The 19,097-nt window shown below is 36.6% G+C and overlaps 1 protein-coding gene across 2 annotated transcripts in view; it reads left to right on the plus strand.

Moving 5' to 3' along the window:
• slc23a2 (solute carrier family 23 member 2) overlaps positions 1 to 18,793 on the plus strand; it is a 55,368-nt gene extending 36,575 nt beyond the window's left edge. For both annotated transcript variants that reach the window (XM_073818855.1, XM_073818856.1), the window contains 10 exons: positions 3,811 to 3,899; positions 3,992 to 4,059; positions 5,132 to 5,313; positions 5,405 to 5,525; positions 7,363 to 7,519; positions 8,855 to 9,002; positions 9,090 to 9,195; positions 10,833 to 11,100; positions 11,197 to 11,292; positions 14,016 to 18,793. In XM_073818855.1, coding sequence (XP_073674956.1) covers positions 3,811 to 3,899; positions 3,992 to 4,059; positions 5,132 to 5,313; positions 5,405 to 5,525; positions 7,363 to 7,519; positions 8,855 to 9,002; positions 9,090 to 9,195; positions 10,833 to 11,100; positions 11,197 to 11,292; positions 14,016 to 14,260 — 1,480 coding nt within the window. In that variant the 3' untranslated portion in view covers positions 14,261 to 18,793. The remainder of the gene's footprint in view (positions 1 to 3,810; positions 3,900 to 3,991; positions 4,060 to 5,131; positions 5,314 to 5,404; positions 5,526 to 7,362; positions 7,520 to 8,854; positions 9,003 to 9,089; positions 9,196 to 10,832; positions 11,101 to 11,196; positions 11,293 to 14,015) is intronic.
• Positions 18,794 to 19,097: the final 304 nt, after the last annotated feature.

Here is a 19,097-nt window from a genome sequence, read left to right on the forward strand (position 1 = left end):
CAGGGCAACCTGAGTGAGTGACCGAAAAAAAAAGAGGAAATGAGAGGAAGATAAGAGTGGAATGAATTGGCAAGTGTTGCCGGTAGACCTTTGTGCTGAGTCACTTTTCTTAATGTTCTGCCTACCTGTGCTGATGAACTAGTCTGTTTTCATATAGCATGTTTGTGTGTATATTTGCTTACTATAATACTATCAGTGATGCTAAAATAACACTGCACCAATGGAAAACTGAAAAGATACCTTTTACATCTTTCAAAACTGGTGTTTTACCTATAAACACTCACTTTATCTGGACACACAATGCAAAGTTTTTTCTTCATTATTATTAAATGCAGCAGCCGTCCTTATTAAAAGACTTCAGAGCCCACATCAGTGATTGAGAGCCCACATATGAGTAGTGTGTGGAGACATCTAGTGGTGAGAGAAGAGGTTCCCAAAATTTCTGCAGGAAGGGCCAAAAATCAAACTTGATTGAGGGGTGTAGGCCAAAAGTAAATGTTGCATTACATATCAGGCAGATGGTATCTTCTTGTCAAAGTGTTGGACAAAATAGGCTATAGTGAGGACCTGATCTTGCATTGTTTAGTGGTCTTATTACCTGAGACTTAATAGAAGTCAGTGTTCATATCCATTTGTTCTTTTTTAATAATCAAGTGATTTACAGACAAATCAATACGTAGAATGATTCATCATTTGACTCCATAATGTGGTTAAAGGGATAGTTCACCACAAAATTATGACCCCATGATACTCGCCCTCAAGCCATCCTAGGTGTATTTGATTTTCTGAGTTTTATTAAAAAATGTCCTGGCTCTTCCCAGCTTTATAATGGCAGTGAATGGGTTTTGAGTTTTTAAAGTCCAATAAAAGTGTATCCATCCATATTAAAAAGTGCTCCACATGGCTCCAGGGGGTTACTAAAAGCCTTCTGAAGCAAATCAATGTGTTTGTTTGAGTACCAAAAATATCCATATTTAAAACTTTTTAAACCGTAATCTCTAGCTTCCGCTAACTGTCGTACACGTGTTCATGAGAGAGTGGCGTTCCAGCAGATGACTTAGGATGTAGGCATAGCGTAAGGTCCGGTGAGAAGTGACAAATGTGGAAGTGCAGAGGAATGGGCAAAACAAAACACTGGTCATGAATTTGAAGTACAAAACTTAGATTTGTAAAGAAAAATGTTATTTTGATATAAAGGTCCTTGCACGCCGAGTCAAACCATTTTTTCATATGTCATCCTAAAAATTTGTCACACACAAAAACCAATGTCGAGTCCAACGTGTATTAATTAATCCATTGCAAAAAAGTTGCTAAACAATACAAATTTGATTCAAACAGTGAGGATCAATTTTTGTTGTCTTCTCTCTTACCCGAAGATAAAATATGGGTCCATTTAATTGTGAGATGTACAGTCGTGGCCAAAAGTTTTGAGAATGACACAAATATTAGTTTTCACAAAGTTTGCTGCTCAACTGCTTTTAGATCTTTGTTTCAGTTGTTTCTGTGATGTACTGAAATATAATTACAAGCACTTCATACGTTTCAAAGGCTTTTATCGACAATTACATGACATTTATGCAAAGAGTCAGTATTTGCAGTGTTGGCCCTTCTTTTTCAGGACCTCTGCAATTCGACTGGGCATGCTCTCAATCAACTTCTGGGCCAAATCCTGACTGATAGCAACCCATTCTTTCATAATCACTTCTTGGAGTTTGTCAGAATTAGTGGGTTTTTGTTTGTCCACAAGTTTAAAGATCTGGGGAGTTTCCAGGCAATGGACCCAAAATTTCAACGTTTTGGTCTCCGAGCCACTTAGTCATGACTTTTGCCTTATGGCACGGTGCTCCATCATGCTGGAAAATGCATTGTTCTTCACCGAACTGTTGTTGGATTGTTGGAAGAAGTTGCTGTTGGAGGGTGTTTTGGGACCTTTCTTTATTCATGGCTGTGTTTTTGGGCAAAATTGTGAATGAGCCCACTCCCTTGGATGAGAAGCAACCCCACACATGAATGGTCTCAGGATGCTTTACTGTTGGCATGACACAGGACTGATGGTAGCACTCACCTTTTCTTCTCCGGACAAGCCTTTTTCCAGATGCCCCAAACAATCGGAAAGAGGCTTCATCGGAGAATATGACTTTGCCCCAGTCCTCAGCAGTCCATTCGCCATACTTTTTGCAGAAGATCAATCTGTCCCTGATGGGTTTTTTTTGGAGAGAAGTGGCTTCTTTGCTGCCCTTCTTGACACCAGGCCATCTTCCAGAAGTCTTCAGCTCACTGTGTGTTCAGATGCGCTCACACCTGCCTGCTGCCATTCCTGAGCAAGCTCTGCACTGGTGGCACTCCGATCCCGCAGCTCAATCCTCTTTAGGAGACGATCCTGGCGCTTGCTGGACTTTCTTGGACACCCTGAAGCCTTCTTAACAAGAATTGAACCTCTTTCCTTGAAGTTCTTGATGATTCTATAAATTGTTGATTTAGGTGCAATCATAGTAGCCACAATATCCTTGCCTGTGAAGCCATTTTTATGCAACGCAATGATGGCTGCACACGTTTCTTTGCAGGTCACCATGGTTAACAATGGAAGAACAATGATTTCAAGCATCACCCTCCTTTTAACATGTCAAGTCTGCCATTCTAACCCAATCAGCCTGACATAATGATCTCCAGCCTTGTGCTCGTCAACATTCTCACCTGAGTTAACAAGACGATAACTGAAATGATCTCAGCAGGTCCTTTAATGACAGCAATGAAATGCAGTGGAAAGTGTTTTTTCGGGATTAAGTTAATTTTCATGGCAAAGAAGGACTATGCAATTCATCTGATCACTCTTCATAACATTCTGGAGTATATGCAAATTGCTATTATAAAAACTTAAGCAGCAACTTTTCCAATTTCCAATATTTATGTAATTCTCAAAACTTTTGGCCACGACTGTAGAGAGGAAGGACAGTTCCACCTCCTTAAGGAGCTGCGTGATTATCATGGGCGATTCAAAGTTTACTTTAGGATGTTAGTGAAACAGTTTGATGCATTGCTAGCAATACTGGAGCCACATATTAAAAAGAAGACCACCAATTTCAGGGAACTCAACTTGTCGAAATCCATTCTGGATTTTGGTGTTCCCTTGTATGTGGGCTTTGAATTGTTAAAACACCTCTCAAAATGCTTACTACAAATGCGAAAAATGCAAAAAATCAAACCCAATCCAAATTTTTTATGACAGACAAAAGTTTCAGAGGCACTGGAGGCACCATTGTCTGGTGTGCGATGACCTTAAGCCAAGAGGAAACTTTGTTCTCATGAGACTAGAATATTCTCACTGGAGCTTTCACTATGCTTCTCTCTTGTGAACGGGCATAAGATTTAAATATGGATATTTTTCTTACACAAATGCATCAGTTCACTTCAGAAGGCCTTTATTAACCCCCTGGAGCCATGTGGAGAACTTTTTATAATGGACGAATGCACTTTATTGGACTTCAAGATCTCAACACCCATTCATTGTTGTTATTATTAAGCTTGGAAGAACCAGAACATTTTATTATAACTCAGATTGCATTCGTTGGAAAGGAGAAAGCCATATACACCAAGAATGACTTGAGGGTGAGTAAACCATGGGGTAATTTTCATTTTTGGGTGAGCTGTCCTTTTAAGAGCTCCTCTTGGTGACGATTACCTATCTTTTCTCTTCAGCCACACATTAATGTTTTCGAGGAACAAGAGTGTTGTGAATGTTTGAGTGTGTGTTTGTGTCACTACAAGCTGTTCTTGTGAATGATTGTGTTTTTGTGTGTGTTTTGCCTTCAGGCTTCCATTGTTCCAAGCTAGTGCTTTTGCTTTTCTCGCCCCTGCACGAGCCATCCTTTCACTGGATAAGTGGAAATGTAACGCAACAGGTACATTTCGCACACATACACACACACACACACACACACACACTTGTGTACTCACTCAGTCACGCTAACCTGATTGTCCGGTTTCTCTACAGCTGTTCATCTATTAAATTCCACAGAGCTGCCACACACAGAAGACATCTGGTACCCCAGGATACGAGAGGTGTGTTAAAACAAATAGTCTGAAAGAGATGAGATCAGACGCATTTAATGAGAAACGGTAATGTAAAATTGATAAAGGAACTGATGGTGTGAAACTAATGAAATAAAATGAGGTGACAAGTTGGCAGAGTGGATATAACAAGGTTGGCCCATGGAAGTGTTGGACCCTAAATGAGATCACAGAAAGGGCTTAAACACATCAATGCGATAAATCCATTATCACTGCAAATGTTAATGGGATAGTTTACCCCAAAAAGCGAAAATTCTGTCATTAATTACTCACCCTCATGCCGTTCCAAACCCATAAGACCTTCGTTCATTTTCAAAACACAAATTGAGATATTTTTGATTAAAGGTTGTATCAGCGATTTCTAGCCTGAAACATAAAGTGTCAAATTCAGCTGACCTTTCATCACGATCCGCTCGCTGCCTGCCCCATAAATTGTCTGTGAAAAAAACGCGTCTCTCTGGTCAGCCTAGGGTCCGAGATATGCCAAAAAAACAATCGGCACTACCAACCTTTCCACAGATAAACAAACAGTGTTCCAACCAATCAGCGTCAGGGGTTTGGTGTTGTGTACTTTCGCTCCGCCTCCCTCACATCCCAGCACCAGTAGGAAAGTCCACAACACCAAACCCCTGACGCTGATTGGTTGGAACACTGTTTGTTGATGAATGGTAGTTGCATGTCTATGCAGGTTCAGAAAGTTCTCAGATTTAAACAAAAATATAATATCTTAATTTGTGTTTTGAAAATTAGCCAAAGTCTTGTGGGTTTGAAACAACATTACAGTGAATAAATGATGACAGGATTTTCATTTTTGATTGTACTATCCTTTTATCTGTCTTTTAAAAGACTTTGGCATAAACGGATTTGATATTGATTTTGGTGTGGCAGATGAAGACAAAGCAACTTGAGACGAATTAGATTAAACTGAGCATTACGCTGTCTGGAGGCCTTTGTCAATGACACTTTTCAACCTTTAACTGCAGATCCCTTCTTTTTCTTTGTTCATTTGTACAGATGATCGGATTTAAGCAACTTCTTTCTTCCTCTCTCTTTGTCTCTGTAGATCCAGGGTGCTATAATAGTCTCATCTCTAATAGAGGTGGTCATAGGAGCCTTGGGTTTGCCAGGTGTCCTGTTGAAGTACATCGGCCCGCTCACCATTACCCCTACTGTCACTCTCATCGGGCTCTCTGGCTTCCAGGCGGCTGGAGAAAGAGCAGGCAAACACTGGGGCATTGCCATGCTGTGAGTACAGTTCACACACAAACATGTCTGTGAATATAACTAAACTGTAGCTCAGATGCAGTTTGTAAACTCTCTACTTCTTTATAAACAGAACCATATTCCTGGTGCTGCTGTTCTCTCAGTATGCACGTAACATCCAGTTGCCGCTCCCCATCTACAGATCCAAAAAAGGCTGTACGTCTTACCGCTTGCAGCTGTTCAAGATGTTTCCAGTGAGTTTCAACACATTAATCCAAAACAAACACACCTGTTTATTTCATTCAGTGATGGAGGGAATTAAAACCGTTAAAAACGTTATTATATCCTCTAGAAATATTATTATATTAGATTAGATTAGATTAGATTAGATTAGATAATTTTTTAATACAGTAAAATCAATAATATTGTGAAATATTTTTACTATTTAAATATTGATGATAATAATAAAACATATTTATTAAACTGCAAATCAGCATATTAGGATGATTTCTGAAGGATCATGTGACACTGAAAACTGGAGTAATGATGCTGAAAATTTAGCTTTGATCACAGGAATAAATTACATTTTCAAGTATATTCAAATAGAAAGCAGTTATTTTTAAAACCCTTAAGTACATTTATTTTAGGATTTGTTGGTGAATGGAAAGATCCAAAGATCAGCATTTATCTGAAATGGAAAGCTTTTGTGACATTAATCACTATACCATTCAAAAGCTTAGAGTCATTATTTATTTATTTATTGGTTGGGAAAGAAATTATAGAAATTGATACTTTTCTTTAGCAAGGATGCTTTTAAATGGATCAAAAGTGATGATCACGACATTTATAATGTAACAAAGGATTTCTGTTTTCAGATAAATGCTGTTCTACTAAACTTTCTATTCATCAAAGAAACCTAAAAATTCTACCCAGCTGTTTTCAACAAAATAAGAAGAAGAAGAAGAAATGTTTTTTAAACCGCAAATCAGAATATTAAAATGATTTCTGAAGGATCGTGTGACTGGAGTGATGATGCTAAAAATGCAGCTTTTAATTCATAGGAATAAATTACATTTTAAAATATATTCAAATAGAAAACAGTTATTTTAAATTGTAAAAATGTTTCAAAATTTTACTGTTTTCACTGTACTTTGGATCAAATAAACGCAGGCTTACAGTAGTAAGTAGAAGAGACTTCTTTAAAAAAAACATTAAAAGTCGTACTGTTCAAAAACTTTTGACTGGTAGTATTTTTGTAATTCAAACATTTGTTAAACTTTATAAAAAAAATTATAAATAAATAAAAAACACTAGTATTATAGCAGCAGAATTTTTTTTGTTTTTTTGTTGTTGTTTTAGTACCTTTTTTTATTATTTACTTGCTTTCTTGCTTACCTTCTTATGTTGTTGCCAGAGTTGTGATAGAAAATGTTAGAACAATTATTAAAAAAAAACCCCACAAGAACCTCATAGCAGAAGAAATCAGAATATTTATAAATTGTTTTGCTTTTAACATTGAAGTGATCATCTCTGATTAATTTTAATTTCTGATTAATTGCAAATGTTGATTTTTAAATCTTTTGGCAAGTACAGTTGTTGGACATGTGTTCCATATCTCAGTAATCAGTGTATTGCGTTTATCATTTCCAAAATGATCCACATTCTCATAAAGGCATTATCGTGATCATTAGCAGTCTGGTGTCTCCATGCTCCCGGGAGCGTGAGCTGGCATTTTGTAGAGTCTTGGCACAGCTCATAATCTGCCGTTAGCTCTGATGACAGCCATAATTACCATGCTGTTTTAGAGATGAGGTCTTTTTGGCCTGTGTTTTTAAATGGAAGCACAGCACACAATGACATGGCAATGAAAGTGAGTGTGGGAGGCAGAGAGAGGCAAGCCAAAATACACAGATTGATCCTTGATGATGAATCGTGCAGGGAGTTGCAGCATGCAGCATTGTCTGTTTGTTTGAAGGCTAGTGAAGGAGGTTGGATAACATGTCTGGCTTTGTGTTCAGCAGTCTGGGTTAGTCATCAGAATTTTTTTTTTTCCAAGTAGCTGGGTTTAACTCTCTTTCTGTCTCTCTGTAGATCATCATGGCGATCCTTGTGTCATGGTTTCTGTGTTTCATCTTCACTGTGACTGACGTGTTTCCTCCTGAGAAGGACAAATACGGGTTCTACGCCCGAACAGATGCCCGACAGGGCATCCTGGCAGTCGCTCCCTGGTTTAAGATACCCTACCCTTGTGAGTGTTGGTTTTGAGTGTTACATGTGTAGCAAATAGAATACAGTTAGAGGTCAAAAGTTTACATACACCTTGTAGAATTTGCAAGATGTTCATTATTTTACCAAAATAAGAGGGATCATACAAAATACATGTTATTTTTATTTAGTACAGACCTGAATAAGATATTTCACATAAAAGATATTTACATATAGTCCACAAGAGAAAATAATAGTTGAATTTATAAAACATGACCCTGTTCAAAAGTTTACATACACTTGATTCTTAATACTGTGTTGTTACCTGAATGATCCACAGCTGTGTTTTTTTGTTTAGTGGTAGTTCATGAGTCCCTTGTTTGCCCTGAACAGTTAAACTGCCCGCTGTTCTTCAGAAAAATCCTTCAGGTCCCACGGATTCTTTGGTTTTTCAGCATTTTTGTGTATTTGAACCCTTTCCAACAATATGATTTTGAGATCCATCTTTTCACACTGAGGACAACTGAGGGACTCATATGCAACTATTACAGAAGGTTGAAACACTCACTGATGCTCCAGAAGGAAACGCAATGCATTAAGAGCTGGGGGTATAAACTTTTGAACAGAATGAAGATGTGTACATTTTTCTTATTTTGCCTAAATATCATATTTTTTCATTTAGTACTGCCCTTTAGAAGCTACAGAAGAAAGTTACATGTCTCCTAGAAGACAAAAAAGTTCAATTTACCCTTATCTTCAACCCTCTTAATATACTGTGTTTCCTTCTGGAGCATCAGTGAGTGTTTGTGTAATAGTTGCATTTGAGTCCCTCAGTTGTCCTCAGTGTTAAAAGATGGATCTCAAAATCATACAGTCATTGTTGGAAAGGGTATAAATACACAAAAATGCTGAAAACCAAAGAATTTGTGGGACCTGAAGGACTTTTCTGAAGAACAGCAGGCACTTTAACTGTAAAGGACTTACAAGGGACTTGTGAACAACTATCACTAAACAAACAAACAAAAAAACACAGTTGTGGATCATTCAGGTAAAAACACAGAATTAAGAATTAAATGTGTGTAAACTTTAGAACAGGGTCATTTTAATAAATCCAACTGTTATTTTCTCTTGTGGACTATATGTAAACATCTTCTATGTGAAATATCTTATTCAGGTCAGTGCTAAATAAAAAATAACAAGCATTTTGTATAATCCCTTTTATTTTGGTAAAATAACAACATTTGCAGATTCCTCAAAGTGTATGTAAACTTTTGACCTTAACTCTATATTTAATAACCTTTCATGTGGTAGGAATTTCTGTATACTAAACCTGATGAGATTACCCATAATGCTTTATGTGAATGTTTTTGTGTTCTAGTCCAGTGGGGGTGGCCCACAGTGACAGCAGCAGGGGTGATTGGGATGCTGAGTGCTGTGGTTGCCAGTATCATAGAGTCCATAGGAGACTATTACGCCTGTGCCCGTCTCTCCTGTGCCCCGCCTCCACCAATACATGCCATTAACAGGTACAACACAATGACAGAATATCAAAACTACAAGACATCTAGCATGTTTGGTATCCTAATGCACTAATTGCAATCTCTTTTTCACAGAGGGATCTTCATGGAGGGTCTTTCGTGTGTTCTCGATGGTGTCTTTGGGACAGGAAACGGTTCTACATCTTCTAGCCCAAATATTGGAGTGCTGGGCATCACCAAAGTAAGATTTTTCCCTATTTGGCATCTCTGATATTTCTTTTGTGCAGTCACTTGGCTTTAAGGAGCTGGGTGTTAAAAGCACATTCAGAAGGCAGTCCACGTGGCACATACAGTAGCAGCATGTGTTAGACTGGCCCTCAGTGACTGCAGTGGATCATTAGCACCCTAAAGACCTTCAATACTGAGCAGAGCAGCTTTTGAGTTTCCAGTGAGCGTCATTAAAATAAGCTCTGGCTGGCTATGTACTCCCACAGAGCTGTTCCCACAGGAACTATTTATTTATTACACATGCAACTGCTGCTCGTGAGGCTATTACTTTGATTTTAATACTTTTAAGTGTTATAGTTGCATAGCTGCAATTTGTCCTGACACATTTATTGCAGCAATTTTGGGAAGTAAACCAAATATCAGCTTATTCATGGACATACACTTCAAAAGTTTAGGGTCAGTAAGATTTTTTCTTCTTATTCGGCAAAGATGCATTAAATTGATCAAAAGTGACAGTAAAGAAAGTTCAAAGAACAGCATTTACTTGAACTAGAAATATTTTCTGGTTATCAAAGAGTCCTGAAAAAATATCACTGTTTCCCCAAAAATATTAGGCAGCAGAAAAAAAAATGTTTCTTGAGCCCCAATTTAGCAATTTAGGAAATTAGAACGATTTCTGAGTTAGGTTTACTATCACTGTAATAAATTACATTTTAAAATATATTACAATAGAAAATGAATGTCTTAAATGGTAAAAGTGTCACAATATTATTGTTTTACTATATTTTTGATATAAATTGAATAAATTGAGACTTCTTTCAAAAACATTAAAAAAATGTTACTGACCCCACACTTTTGAATCAAAGCGTATATTTAATTTTATCTAAGTTGTTACTGAATATTGCAGTGCAATTTAGTAGATCAGTGATGGTAAACTGCATAAAAAAATATTTGAGACCTGATTTTATTGAGAATCTTTAACCATGCATAATCCAGTGACCACAATTGCTTTTAATTTCTAATCATAATATATAAAAGTAGTATGTGGAGAATCACAGCATTAGCATTTAAAGGGGTAGTACACCCAAAAATGAAAATTCTGTCATTAATTACTCACCCTCGTGTTGTTCCAAACAAGATGTTTTTGATGAAATCCGAGAGCTTTTTTGACCCTACGTAGACAACAAGGGTACTTGAAAGGTACCAAGAACATTGACAAAATAATCCATGTGACATCAGTGGTTCAACCGTAATTTTATGAAGTTACAAGAATAATTTTTGTACACAAAAAACGAAAATAACTTTATTCAACAATTCTTTTTCATAAAGCTTCTTCATAGCTTCATAAAATTACAGATGAACCACTGATGTCACATGGCCTATTTTAACAATGTTCTTGATACCTTTCTGGACCTTGAATGTGGTAGTACCCTTGATATGTCTATGAAGGCACAGAAAGCTCTGGGATTTCTTCAAAAATCTCTAAATTTGTGTTCCGAAGATGAACTAAGCTCTTACAGGTTTGGAAAGACATAAGGGTGAGTAATTAATAACAGAATTTTCATGGGTGAACTATTTCTTTAATAAACAGCACTGATGCAGTAGTATTCTCTGATTGGTCGGCTTCACTCTGTGTGTTTTATTGTGTAGGTGGGCAGCAGGCGGGTAATTCAGTATGGTGCGGCACTGATGCTACTACTAGGAATGGTGGGTAAATTCAGCGCCCTCTTCGCATCATTGCCAGACCCGGTTCTGGGGGCGCTGTTTTGCACTCTGTTTGGCATGATCACCGCCGTCGGCCTTTCCAACCTGCAGTTTGTGGATCTCAATTCCTCCCGCAATCTGTTTGTCCTTGGCTTCTCCATCTTCTTTGGCCTGGTCCTGCCCAGCTACCTCAAACAAAACCCTCTAGTCACTGGTATGTAAACATGACACGTGTGTATATGTACTCACCACAATGATGATTTCTTCTTGAGGAACCAGTGAGGAACCATATTATTTTCTTGTTTTGTAGGTATAGTGCAGATAGATCAGGTGCTGAACGTTCTGCTTACGACTGCCATGTTTGTAGGAGGTTCAGTGGCGTTTGTGCTGGATAATACTATTCCTGGTAAGTGCATATCTCTTAATACTCTCACGTTTATCTGAAGGTTTAGAAGATGGAGAACATCTTTTTTTTTATCCATTTAAACATTTGGTGAAACATGGTAGCTACTAGCTCTCATCCTTTAAAATAAACTAGTTAATATATAATTGGAAATTTCAAAGAATTTCTCATTTTGTTTCAATTACGTTTTTTGTTTTAATTTTGTTTTAGCATCACAGACTGACACAGAAAAGAAGAAATTGTTAAATAAAGTCATTGTATTTATTTTGTTTGCGCACATATATTATTCTTGTTGCTTCATAAAATTACGGTTGAACCACAAATGTTACATGGACTATTTTAACAGTGTCCTTACTACTTTTCTGGGCCTTGAACGTTTTAGTTGTGTTGCTGTCTATGCAGTGTTCGAAAGCTCTCGGATTTCATCAAAAATATCTTAATTTGTATTCCAAAGAGGAACGAAGGTCTTACAATTTTGGAGCGACATGAGAGTGCATAAGTAAAGACAGAATTTTCGATTTTTGGGTGAACAATCCCTTAAAAACATCTCTGTTGAATACAGCTGGTTTATTAGTGCTAATCATTGCAAGTTTGGAAAGATGGGTGGCATGTTTTGCATTTTCAAATGCATGTTATAAGCCACCGAAGCAGATGCAGAGATTGCATTTCAAGCGAACCAAGCCTCTTTGAGAAACTGAAAACTCCAAATCATGATCTGCTCATGTGTAAATAAACAGTGCTGCACTATACTGCGCATAATTGAATTAAAGGTGAACTATCATGCCCCTTTTTACAAGATGTAACATAAGTCTCTGATGTCCCCAGAGTGTGTATGTAAAGTTTTAGCTCAAAATACCCAACAGAAATTTTTTATAGCTTCAAAATGCACTGTTATGGTGTTGTCCCTTTAAATGAAAATGAGCTGGTGCTCCCGCCCCCCTTTTCAGAAGAGGGCAGGGTTTCAATAGTCAGCAAAAACAAACATGACAATCTCACGCACTGAAAATGTCAGAAACTTTCAGTAGTGGTGTTCAGCTTTGTATATTCAAATTGGAATCAGTTTAAACGTCAGTCATCTGATTTGTAGAGTGTGTATAATAAATGTGTGTTTATGAATCATACAGACGGGGAGCACTATGCAATAAAAATAATGACATACTTTTAACGACAAACTTTATAAATCCCACTTGTGATTAAGAGCTTGAGAAATTCAAGCCGTTGACTTCCCTTTGTTCTTATATGCGATTTTTAACTACCACGTTCCTATTTAAGGTATCATTCTGGTAGCAGATGAAGGCAGCAGTGAAAACAGCCAAAGACAATGGTAGCTTTAACAACATTAGCTTTACAGAGTGGCAAGAAGCTCTTTCAGAAAGGCAATTCGGAAAACAAAAACGATGATACTTACTTTGTCTGAAAGCGTTGGTATTGATCCCTAAACATATATTGTACTTAACCGATTTTTTTTCTGAAACATTTGCTTCGAAAGTGGAATGTAACCACAATGTCCTCATTCGGCTCAGATGGAGGGAGTCTGTGGAGACTCCTGTGTTCGTAGGTGCATCCCAAAACACATTATATATCTCCAGGAGTAATGGTAGACTGCTGCTTCTCACTCAGGGCTGTCTCTATGCTAATATAGCAGAGACCGTCACAAATAGGCGGGATTTCTCCCTCAGGGTTTCCGCGGGGTCTTAAAAAGTCTTAAAAAGTCTAAAATTTAAAAATCAAAATTTTAGGCCTTAAAAAGTCTTAAATTCGCTGTTCTAGGTCTTAAATAATTTTACACAGGTCTTATTTTTCCGATGTCCATGTAACGCTACCTCTAATGCTCATTTAAATTCTCTTTCTGTTGTTTCCGTGGTGTTGTAGTTCTTTATTTCACTATTCCAAATATAATTTGCTGAATTTAAACTACAAATGAGACCAGCATGCAATAGCCAATCAGCTTTCTGTTATTGGCGCGAGTCTCTCTCGGATTGTACCGCAGAAGTCAAATGGATTTAACTTTTTAGCTATGAGGAAGTGCAAGTTTAGCGAAACTGGGCTTGGAAAAACTGAATATAGGGCTTGGCTAAGGCCAGTTGCTAACAACTGTAGATTTTTTTTCTCCCTCTGTGGAAGTTTCTGCGTCTTCAGACAGAATCGCAGTATTTATATAACATTTATAATATATATATTTATAAATCAATAAATGTATTTAAAACATTAATCTCACTTTTAATTTTGCAGTGTAAATTATGTAATCTCACTGCTAACAGCCATTTAGAATTTATTGATAAATTCATAAAATAAATTTCAAAGGTACGCATACATTTCAAAAGTAAAAAAAAAAAAATCGCTTCAGAATTTTTTTTTTTAAATCAGATATTTCTAGTGGTACTTTTATGGGGATATTTTGTGTGGAATAGTATCTGCTGATATGGAAAGTTCACTGTATATCGTAGTAATAAATTTAATTTATGACAGCCATGAAATTTTGTTTACTTTTTACATTAGACACATTAAATATCACATATGCATGTAATATAATATCTATTTCCATTACAGGTTAAGGTCTTAAATTTCATATAAGGTGGTATTAAAAAGGTCTTAAAAAGTCTTAAATTTCACTTGTTCATATCTGCAGAAACCCTGTCCCTACGATGACAATGATTTTGTTCCGTTTTGTCTTGTTGATAATGTCTGTCTTAATTTTTTGGTGCATTCCCTTCTTCTCTCTCCAGGCTCCCTGGAGGAAAGGGGCATACGTAAGATGAACCGCAGGAACAGCGCATCGAAACGGGAACGAATGGAGTCTTACGACCTTCCGTTTGGAATGGACTTCCTGCGGCGCCATCGCATTTTCCAATACCTCCCAATCAGCCCTACTTTCGCTGGCTACCAATGGAGCGTCCTCACCCACAGGTGCCATGACAGGAGAAAGGACGACATGCCAACAAAGCCAGAACTAGGAGAAAGCGGGGTATAGTGTTTAGCACCGGTAGGTTTTCAAACAGTAGTCGCAACGCGCCATTCCACCCAGTCAGTGAAATCCTCAGTCCGGTCCTTTAATGCAAAGCCAGCTGTAAACTCTTTTCATCCCACAATCCTTTAAAAACTCTATCCTTTTTGATCGATTTGTCATCAACACTAAAGTTGGTTCATACAGCTTCTAAAACTTTGCCAGCGCAGCAGCTTTGGAGCTGATCTGAAGGTGTCTCCATGACAACAGCGAGTGGATGCGATGCAGGTTGTACTCGTTCTTCTCTCTCTATGTGGGAGGACGTGAAGGCTGACTGATAGATGGAAAAACCACTTTATAAATCTACCGAATTTCCAACATCAGTGTTCCTTTTTTTGGCCTGCACTGCTTCGTCTGCACAAAGCATCCGTGTCAGATAATTGGATGTGTTTTCATTTAAACAACGCACTAATGAGTGCCTACGTGCACACGGTGGCCACTATCACACACAACTAACAGGAACATGCCCACACTCGCTTTATGCATGGCGCGGTTTCCGGATCCCGTTAAAGCGAGAGGATTGTTAAGGTTTACTTAGTGATGCAAGGTTATTGTGCTTTATGTTTGAATTGCACTGCTTGAATTAACGCACAAAATGTAGTTAGCTTGTTTCTAATTTAACTTCCAGTGTCCCGAGTCTTGCTTCCAAATCCTTCTAATGCCTTAAATGTAAGGAAAACGATTCAGTCATACAAATTTACGTTTTAGTCATCTCGTTTATGTCATTAGTTAGCTGCTATTATTTCGATTAATCGCTCATATGGAAAGCGTTTCTTATTAAATACTGTATTTCGCCACCTTGAAATTGTCGTGATTGAGGCGGATGGCTATGCAGTAGGTAAAATTTATATGAGAACAAATGTACTTGCAGTGCATGGTTTGCAAAAGAAGGAAGACTGGAGAATGGTTGCACTCAGGCAGTCCCGTTGAAAGACGTGGGGAAACTTTTCGATAAAAAACTTTTGGTTAAAATCTAGTGAGCCCTTCTTTGGCCGCCACATTTTTGGTCTGTCTTCTGTTTGATTTAGATGGAACTTCCTCACTGCTGTTCAAGTGAATGTGGTTTGTAATGTAGATTCCCATTCTGTTTTTGGACACAGAGAGGATGGGCATTTATTGACAGGCCCTTCAACTGTACAAATCCTATATACTGCATTATCACAATCAATTACTAATCACTAGTATTTAGTTGTAATAAGTCACATTTCTCATTTTTGGTTTACAGATATTTTATAATCTTTCCAGTAACAACATATACAATGCAGAGCATTTTTTAAATGTACTCTATCGGTTTTTGTTCAAGCATTGAAAACAGACCATTGGAGACTGATGTCATGAAGCGGACTTCATTGACTTTCCTGATTTAATAGTGTGGATAATCTCACTTAGAGCTCCATCTGATGGTTGTACTGTCTCCGCTTCAGATTCAGAGTTGGCTTGTAATTTATTTATTTAAATGTACTACGTCTGCTATCTTTGTGCAAATCCTTTGCTGCCTGTAAGCAGGAAATGGAAGATGCAGGTGTCCACTCTAAGGTTTGATTTGATATGCTGAAGGTGTGTGTTGCAGCTTGTCAGCATGGTGCAAAGAGAAATTGCAGTTTTTATTACCACAGTCTTGACATTTACAACATAACTGGTGCTTCCTTGGTCAGTCATTCCAACTAATATGTTTGAGATGTTTTCTCTTTCTCTTTCTTGCTGGCCTGTAATACAGCCTGATGGTTTCTTTGATTTGATTTGATTTGATTTGTTTTGTATTAGTTTATTCACAGAAAACCCTAATTATGCAAGGACCATTTCACTTGGTAACACATTTTACAACTGTTACTTTGTTTTCAGCCTTATTTACACATTTTTCCAAGAGGTTTTGTGCATTATAGCAGGAAAGAACACTTTGCAGAGTGTTTGCGAATGTTTAAGTGACAGTATTTGGGACCTAAATGCCTGATCTTAGTGCTGTGTACAAGGCAATACTAATTTACTGTACTTACTGTTTAGTGAACACTTGGAACAGAGTGCTGCGGCAATTGAGTATCTACAGTTTAAATCAGTGTCAAAACACAACTTATGTCATAAAGAATCCATTACTATAGCACTTTTTGTTCCTGAAATATCCTTATTATAATACATTCAGCACTCTGAAGTGTAGTAAAATGATTGTCTAAGAATCCAAAGCAAGTGCAGCTGAGAGCAAGTGTGCGCTTTGCCTCTAAATCTCCTCTCATTCACACCGATAGTGCTTGCAGTGGTGTCAGTCCTCATCTCTGAAAACTTTTATTCCTAAATAGTTAATTGAAATGGCATTTGAAACAGAATATGAAGATTTTTCACATCATGTGGTGATTATTTGTCTGTCATTCATAAAGGTTTCTATGTGACATGCATAAATATTTGTCAAGTCATGGAGAAAAAAAAATATAAAGTCAAAAGGATTTTTAACATTTGTCTCTCGCCCTATTTTATGGAAGCATGTTTCTGCTACTGAATAAAAAATAAAAAAGGTTATAGCAAATTTTTATTTTCACAATTCTGAGTTTTTTTCGCAACTGCAAGTCAGAATTTGAGTTTTCATCACACTTCTGAGAAAAAAGTCAGAAATGCGAGATATAAACTTGCAATTTCAAGAAAAAAGTCAGAATTGCGAGGTTTTTATTAGAGTTCTGAGAAAAGTCAGAAATGCGAGATATAAACTCTCAATTGCGAGGAAAAAAGTTAGAATTGCCTGTTTTTATCACAGTTGCGAGATATAAACTCGCAATTGCAAGAAATAGTCAGAATTGCAAAGTTTTAATAGAATTCTGAGAAAAGTCAGTATTACGAAATATAAACTCAATTGCGAGAAATTAAGTCAGTTTTCATTTTTATTTTAAGTCAGTTTGTGGGTTTTTATCACAATTCTGAGAAAAAAGGCAGAATTGTAAGTTATAAAGTCAGATTGTGAGGTTATCAGATTTCTGAAAAAAGTCACAATTTATGAGAAAAAAGTCAGAATTGCGAGGTTTTATTAGAATTCTGAGAAAAGTCAGAATAGCGCGATATAAACTCAGAATTGCGAAGTTTGGTCAGAATTCTAAAAAAAGTCACAATTACGAGAAAAAAGTTAGAATTATCAAATATAAACTTGCAATTGCGAGAAAAAAGTCAGAATTGTGAGGGTTTTATCACAGTTCTGAAAAAAGCCAGAATCGCGAGAAATAAAGTCAGAATTGCACGTTTTAAATCATAATTCTGAGAAAAAAAATCTGAATTGCGGGTTTTTATCACAGTTCTGAGAAAAGTCAGAATTTTGAGGGAAAAAAAGTCAGAAAAGTCGCAATTGCAAGTTTTTATCTGGCAATTCTGATTTTATTCCTTGCAATTGTGAGTTTATATCACATAATTCTGAGAAAATAGTCAGAATTGCAAGTTTTTAATCACAATTCTGAGAAATAGCCAGAATGTTCTAATTCTAAGAAGAAGAAAAAATCAGAATTTGAGAGATATAACCTATATAAAAGCTTTTATCTCGCAATTCTGACTTTCTCTTAATTGTGAGTTTATATCATGCATTTCTAAGAAAAAAAGTCAGAATTATGAGGGGGTTTTTTTCAATTCTGACTGTATTTCTCAGTTGTGAGTTTAAATCATGCAATTGAGAATAAAAGTCGAAATTGCAAGTTTTTACCATAACTGAGAAAAGGTCGGAATTGCGAGAACAAAGTCAATTGCGAGATATAACTTGGCAATAAGTTTTTATCTCACAATTCTTTATCCCGCAATTCTGCGAAATAGTCAGAATTGTAAAATAAAAAGTAACAATAACTTTTTTTTAAAAAATCAGTGGGAGAAACAGGCTTCCATACTATTCATATTATCATTGATTGATGCTAAATATGTTTTTTAATGTGAGAACATTTTGGTAACCCAAACTGTTGTGCTGAATCTCAGTATCCGCTGAGATGTAAAGGTTGTGATGGGTCTTAATAACATGTTGGCATGTGATTCAAAAGAAAAACAATCCTTCAGTTATTTTGAAGGGGGTATATTTGAAGAATATACTTAGTTTCTCTGAATTGTAATGTGTTTTTAATGTTTTATTGTTTGTTTTATACATCATCTTGTGTTTTAAAGACAAAAAGATGTTGAAAAAAAATACTTATCTTAAATCATCATGCTGCAAAGCGCACCAATTTGTTACATTTTTATTTAAGAGTAAAACAAATTCTCTTTTCTTGTTGTTGTTTTTTTTTTTTATCTGTAGTATGATTGAATATTTTTGTTAACTAGGCTGTTTTCATATTGTATTTTTCTAACATTACTTCCTGTTCATGCTAAAAGTAGTGCAAATTTAGAAAGAGGTGCAATGCATTGAGACTATTATAAATATATAAATATATATATTGAGTGCAGAATGTGCTATATTCTTGGACCAGCCATTGCAGCTCCTGTTAGTAGAAACAGCAGAAATTGTTTTGTTCCATGTTCCTAAAGATATTTAATAAGATGTTTCTGAGCAAATCATAATGTCTTTTGTCTTTTTGTATGTGTGTGTGTGTGTGTGTGTATATTAAGGTTCCCCACAACAAAACCGTATATATCAAGTAATTAAAAAGAAAATGTTTACAGGATCAGGCTACATACAGTTAACTCTCTGAGGGAAAAAATAATACAACTTTCACATTACAAATGAATTGTAAGCATGAAAACAGTTATGGTCTAGTAGTTACTATGTGTGTAAGGTGACAATAACATTTTGCTCACTTTTCTTGTCTGATCTGGTAAACTCATTAAGTATATCAGGTTACACAGGCCAGTTCTTCAC

Source organism: Garra rufa, chromosome 15 (assembly GCF_049309525.1).
Source record: "Garra rufa chromosome 15, GarRuf1.0, whole genome shotgun sequence".
Taxonomy (NCBI): Eukaryota; Metazoa; Chordata; class Actinopteri; order Cypriniformes; family Cyprinidae; genus Garra; species Garra rufa.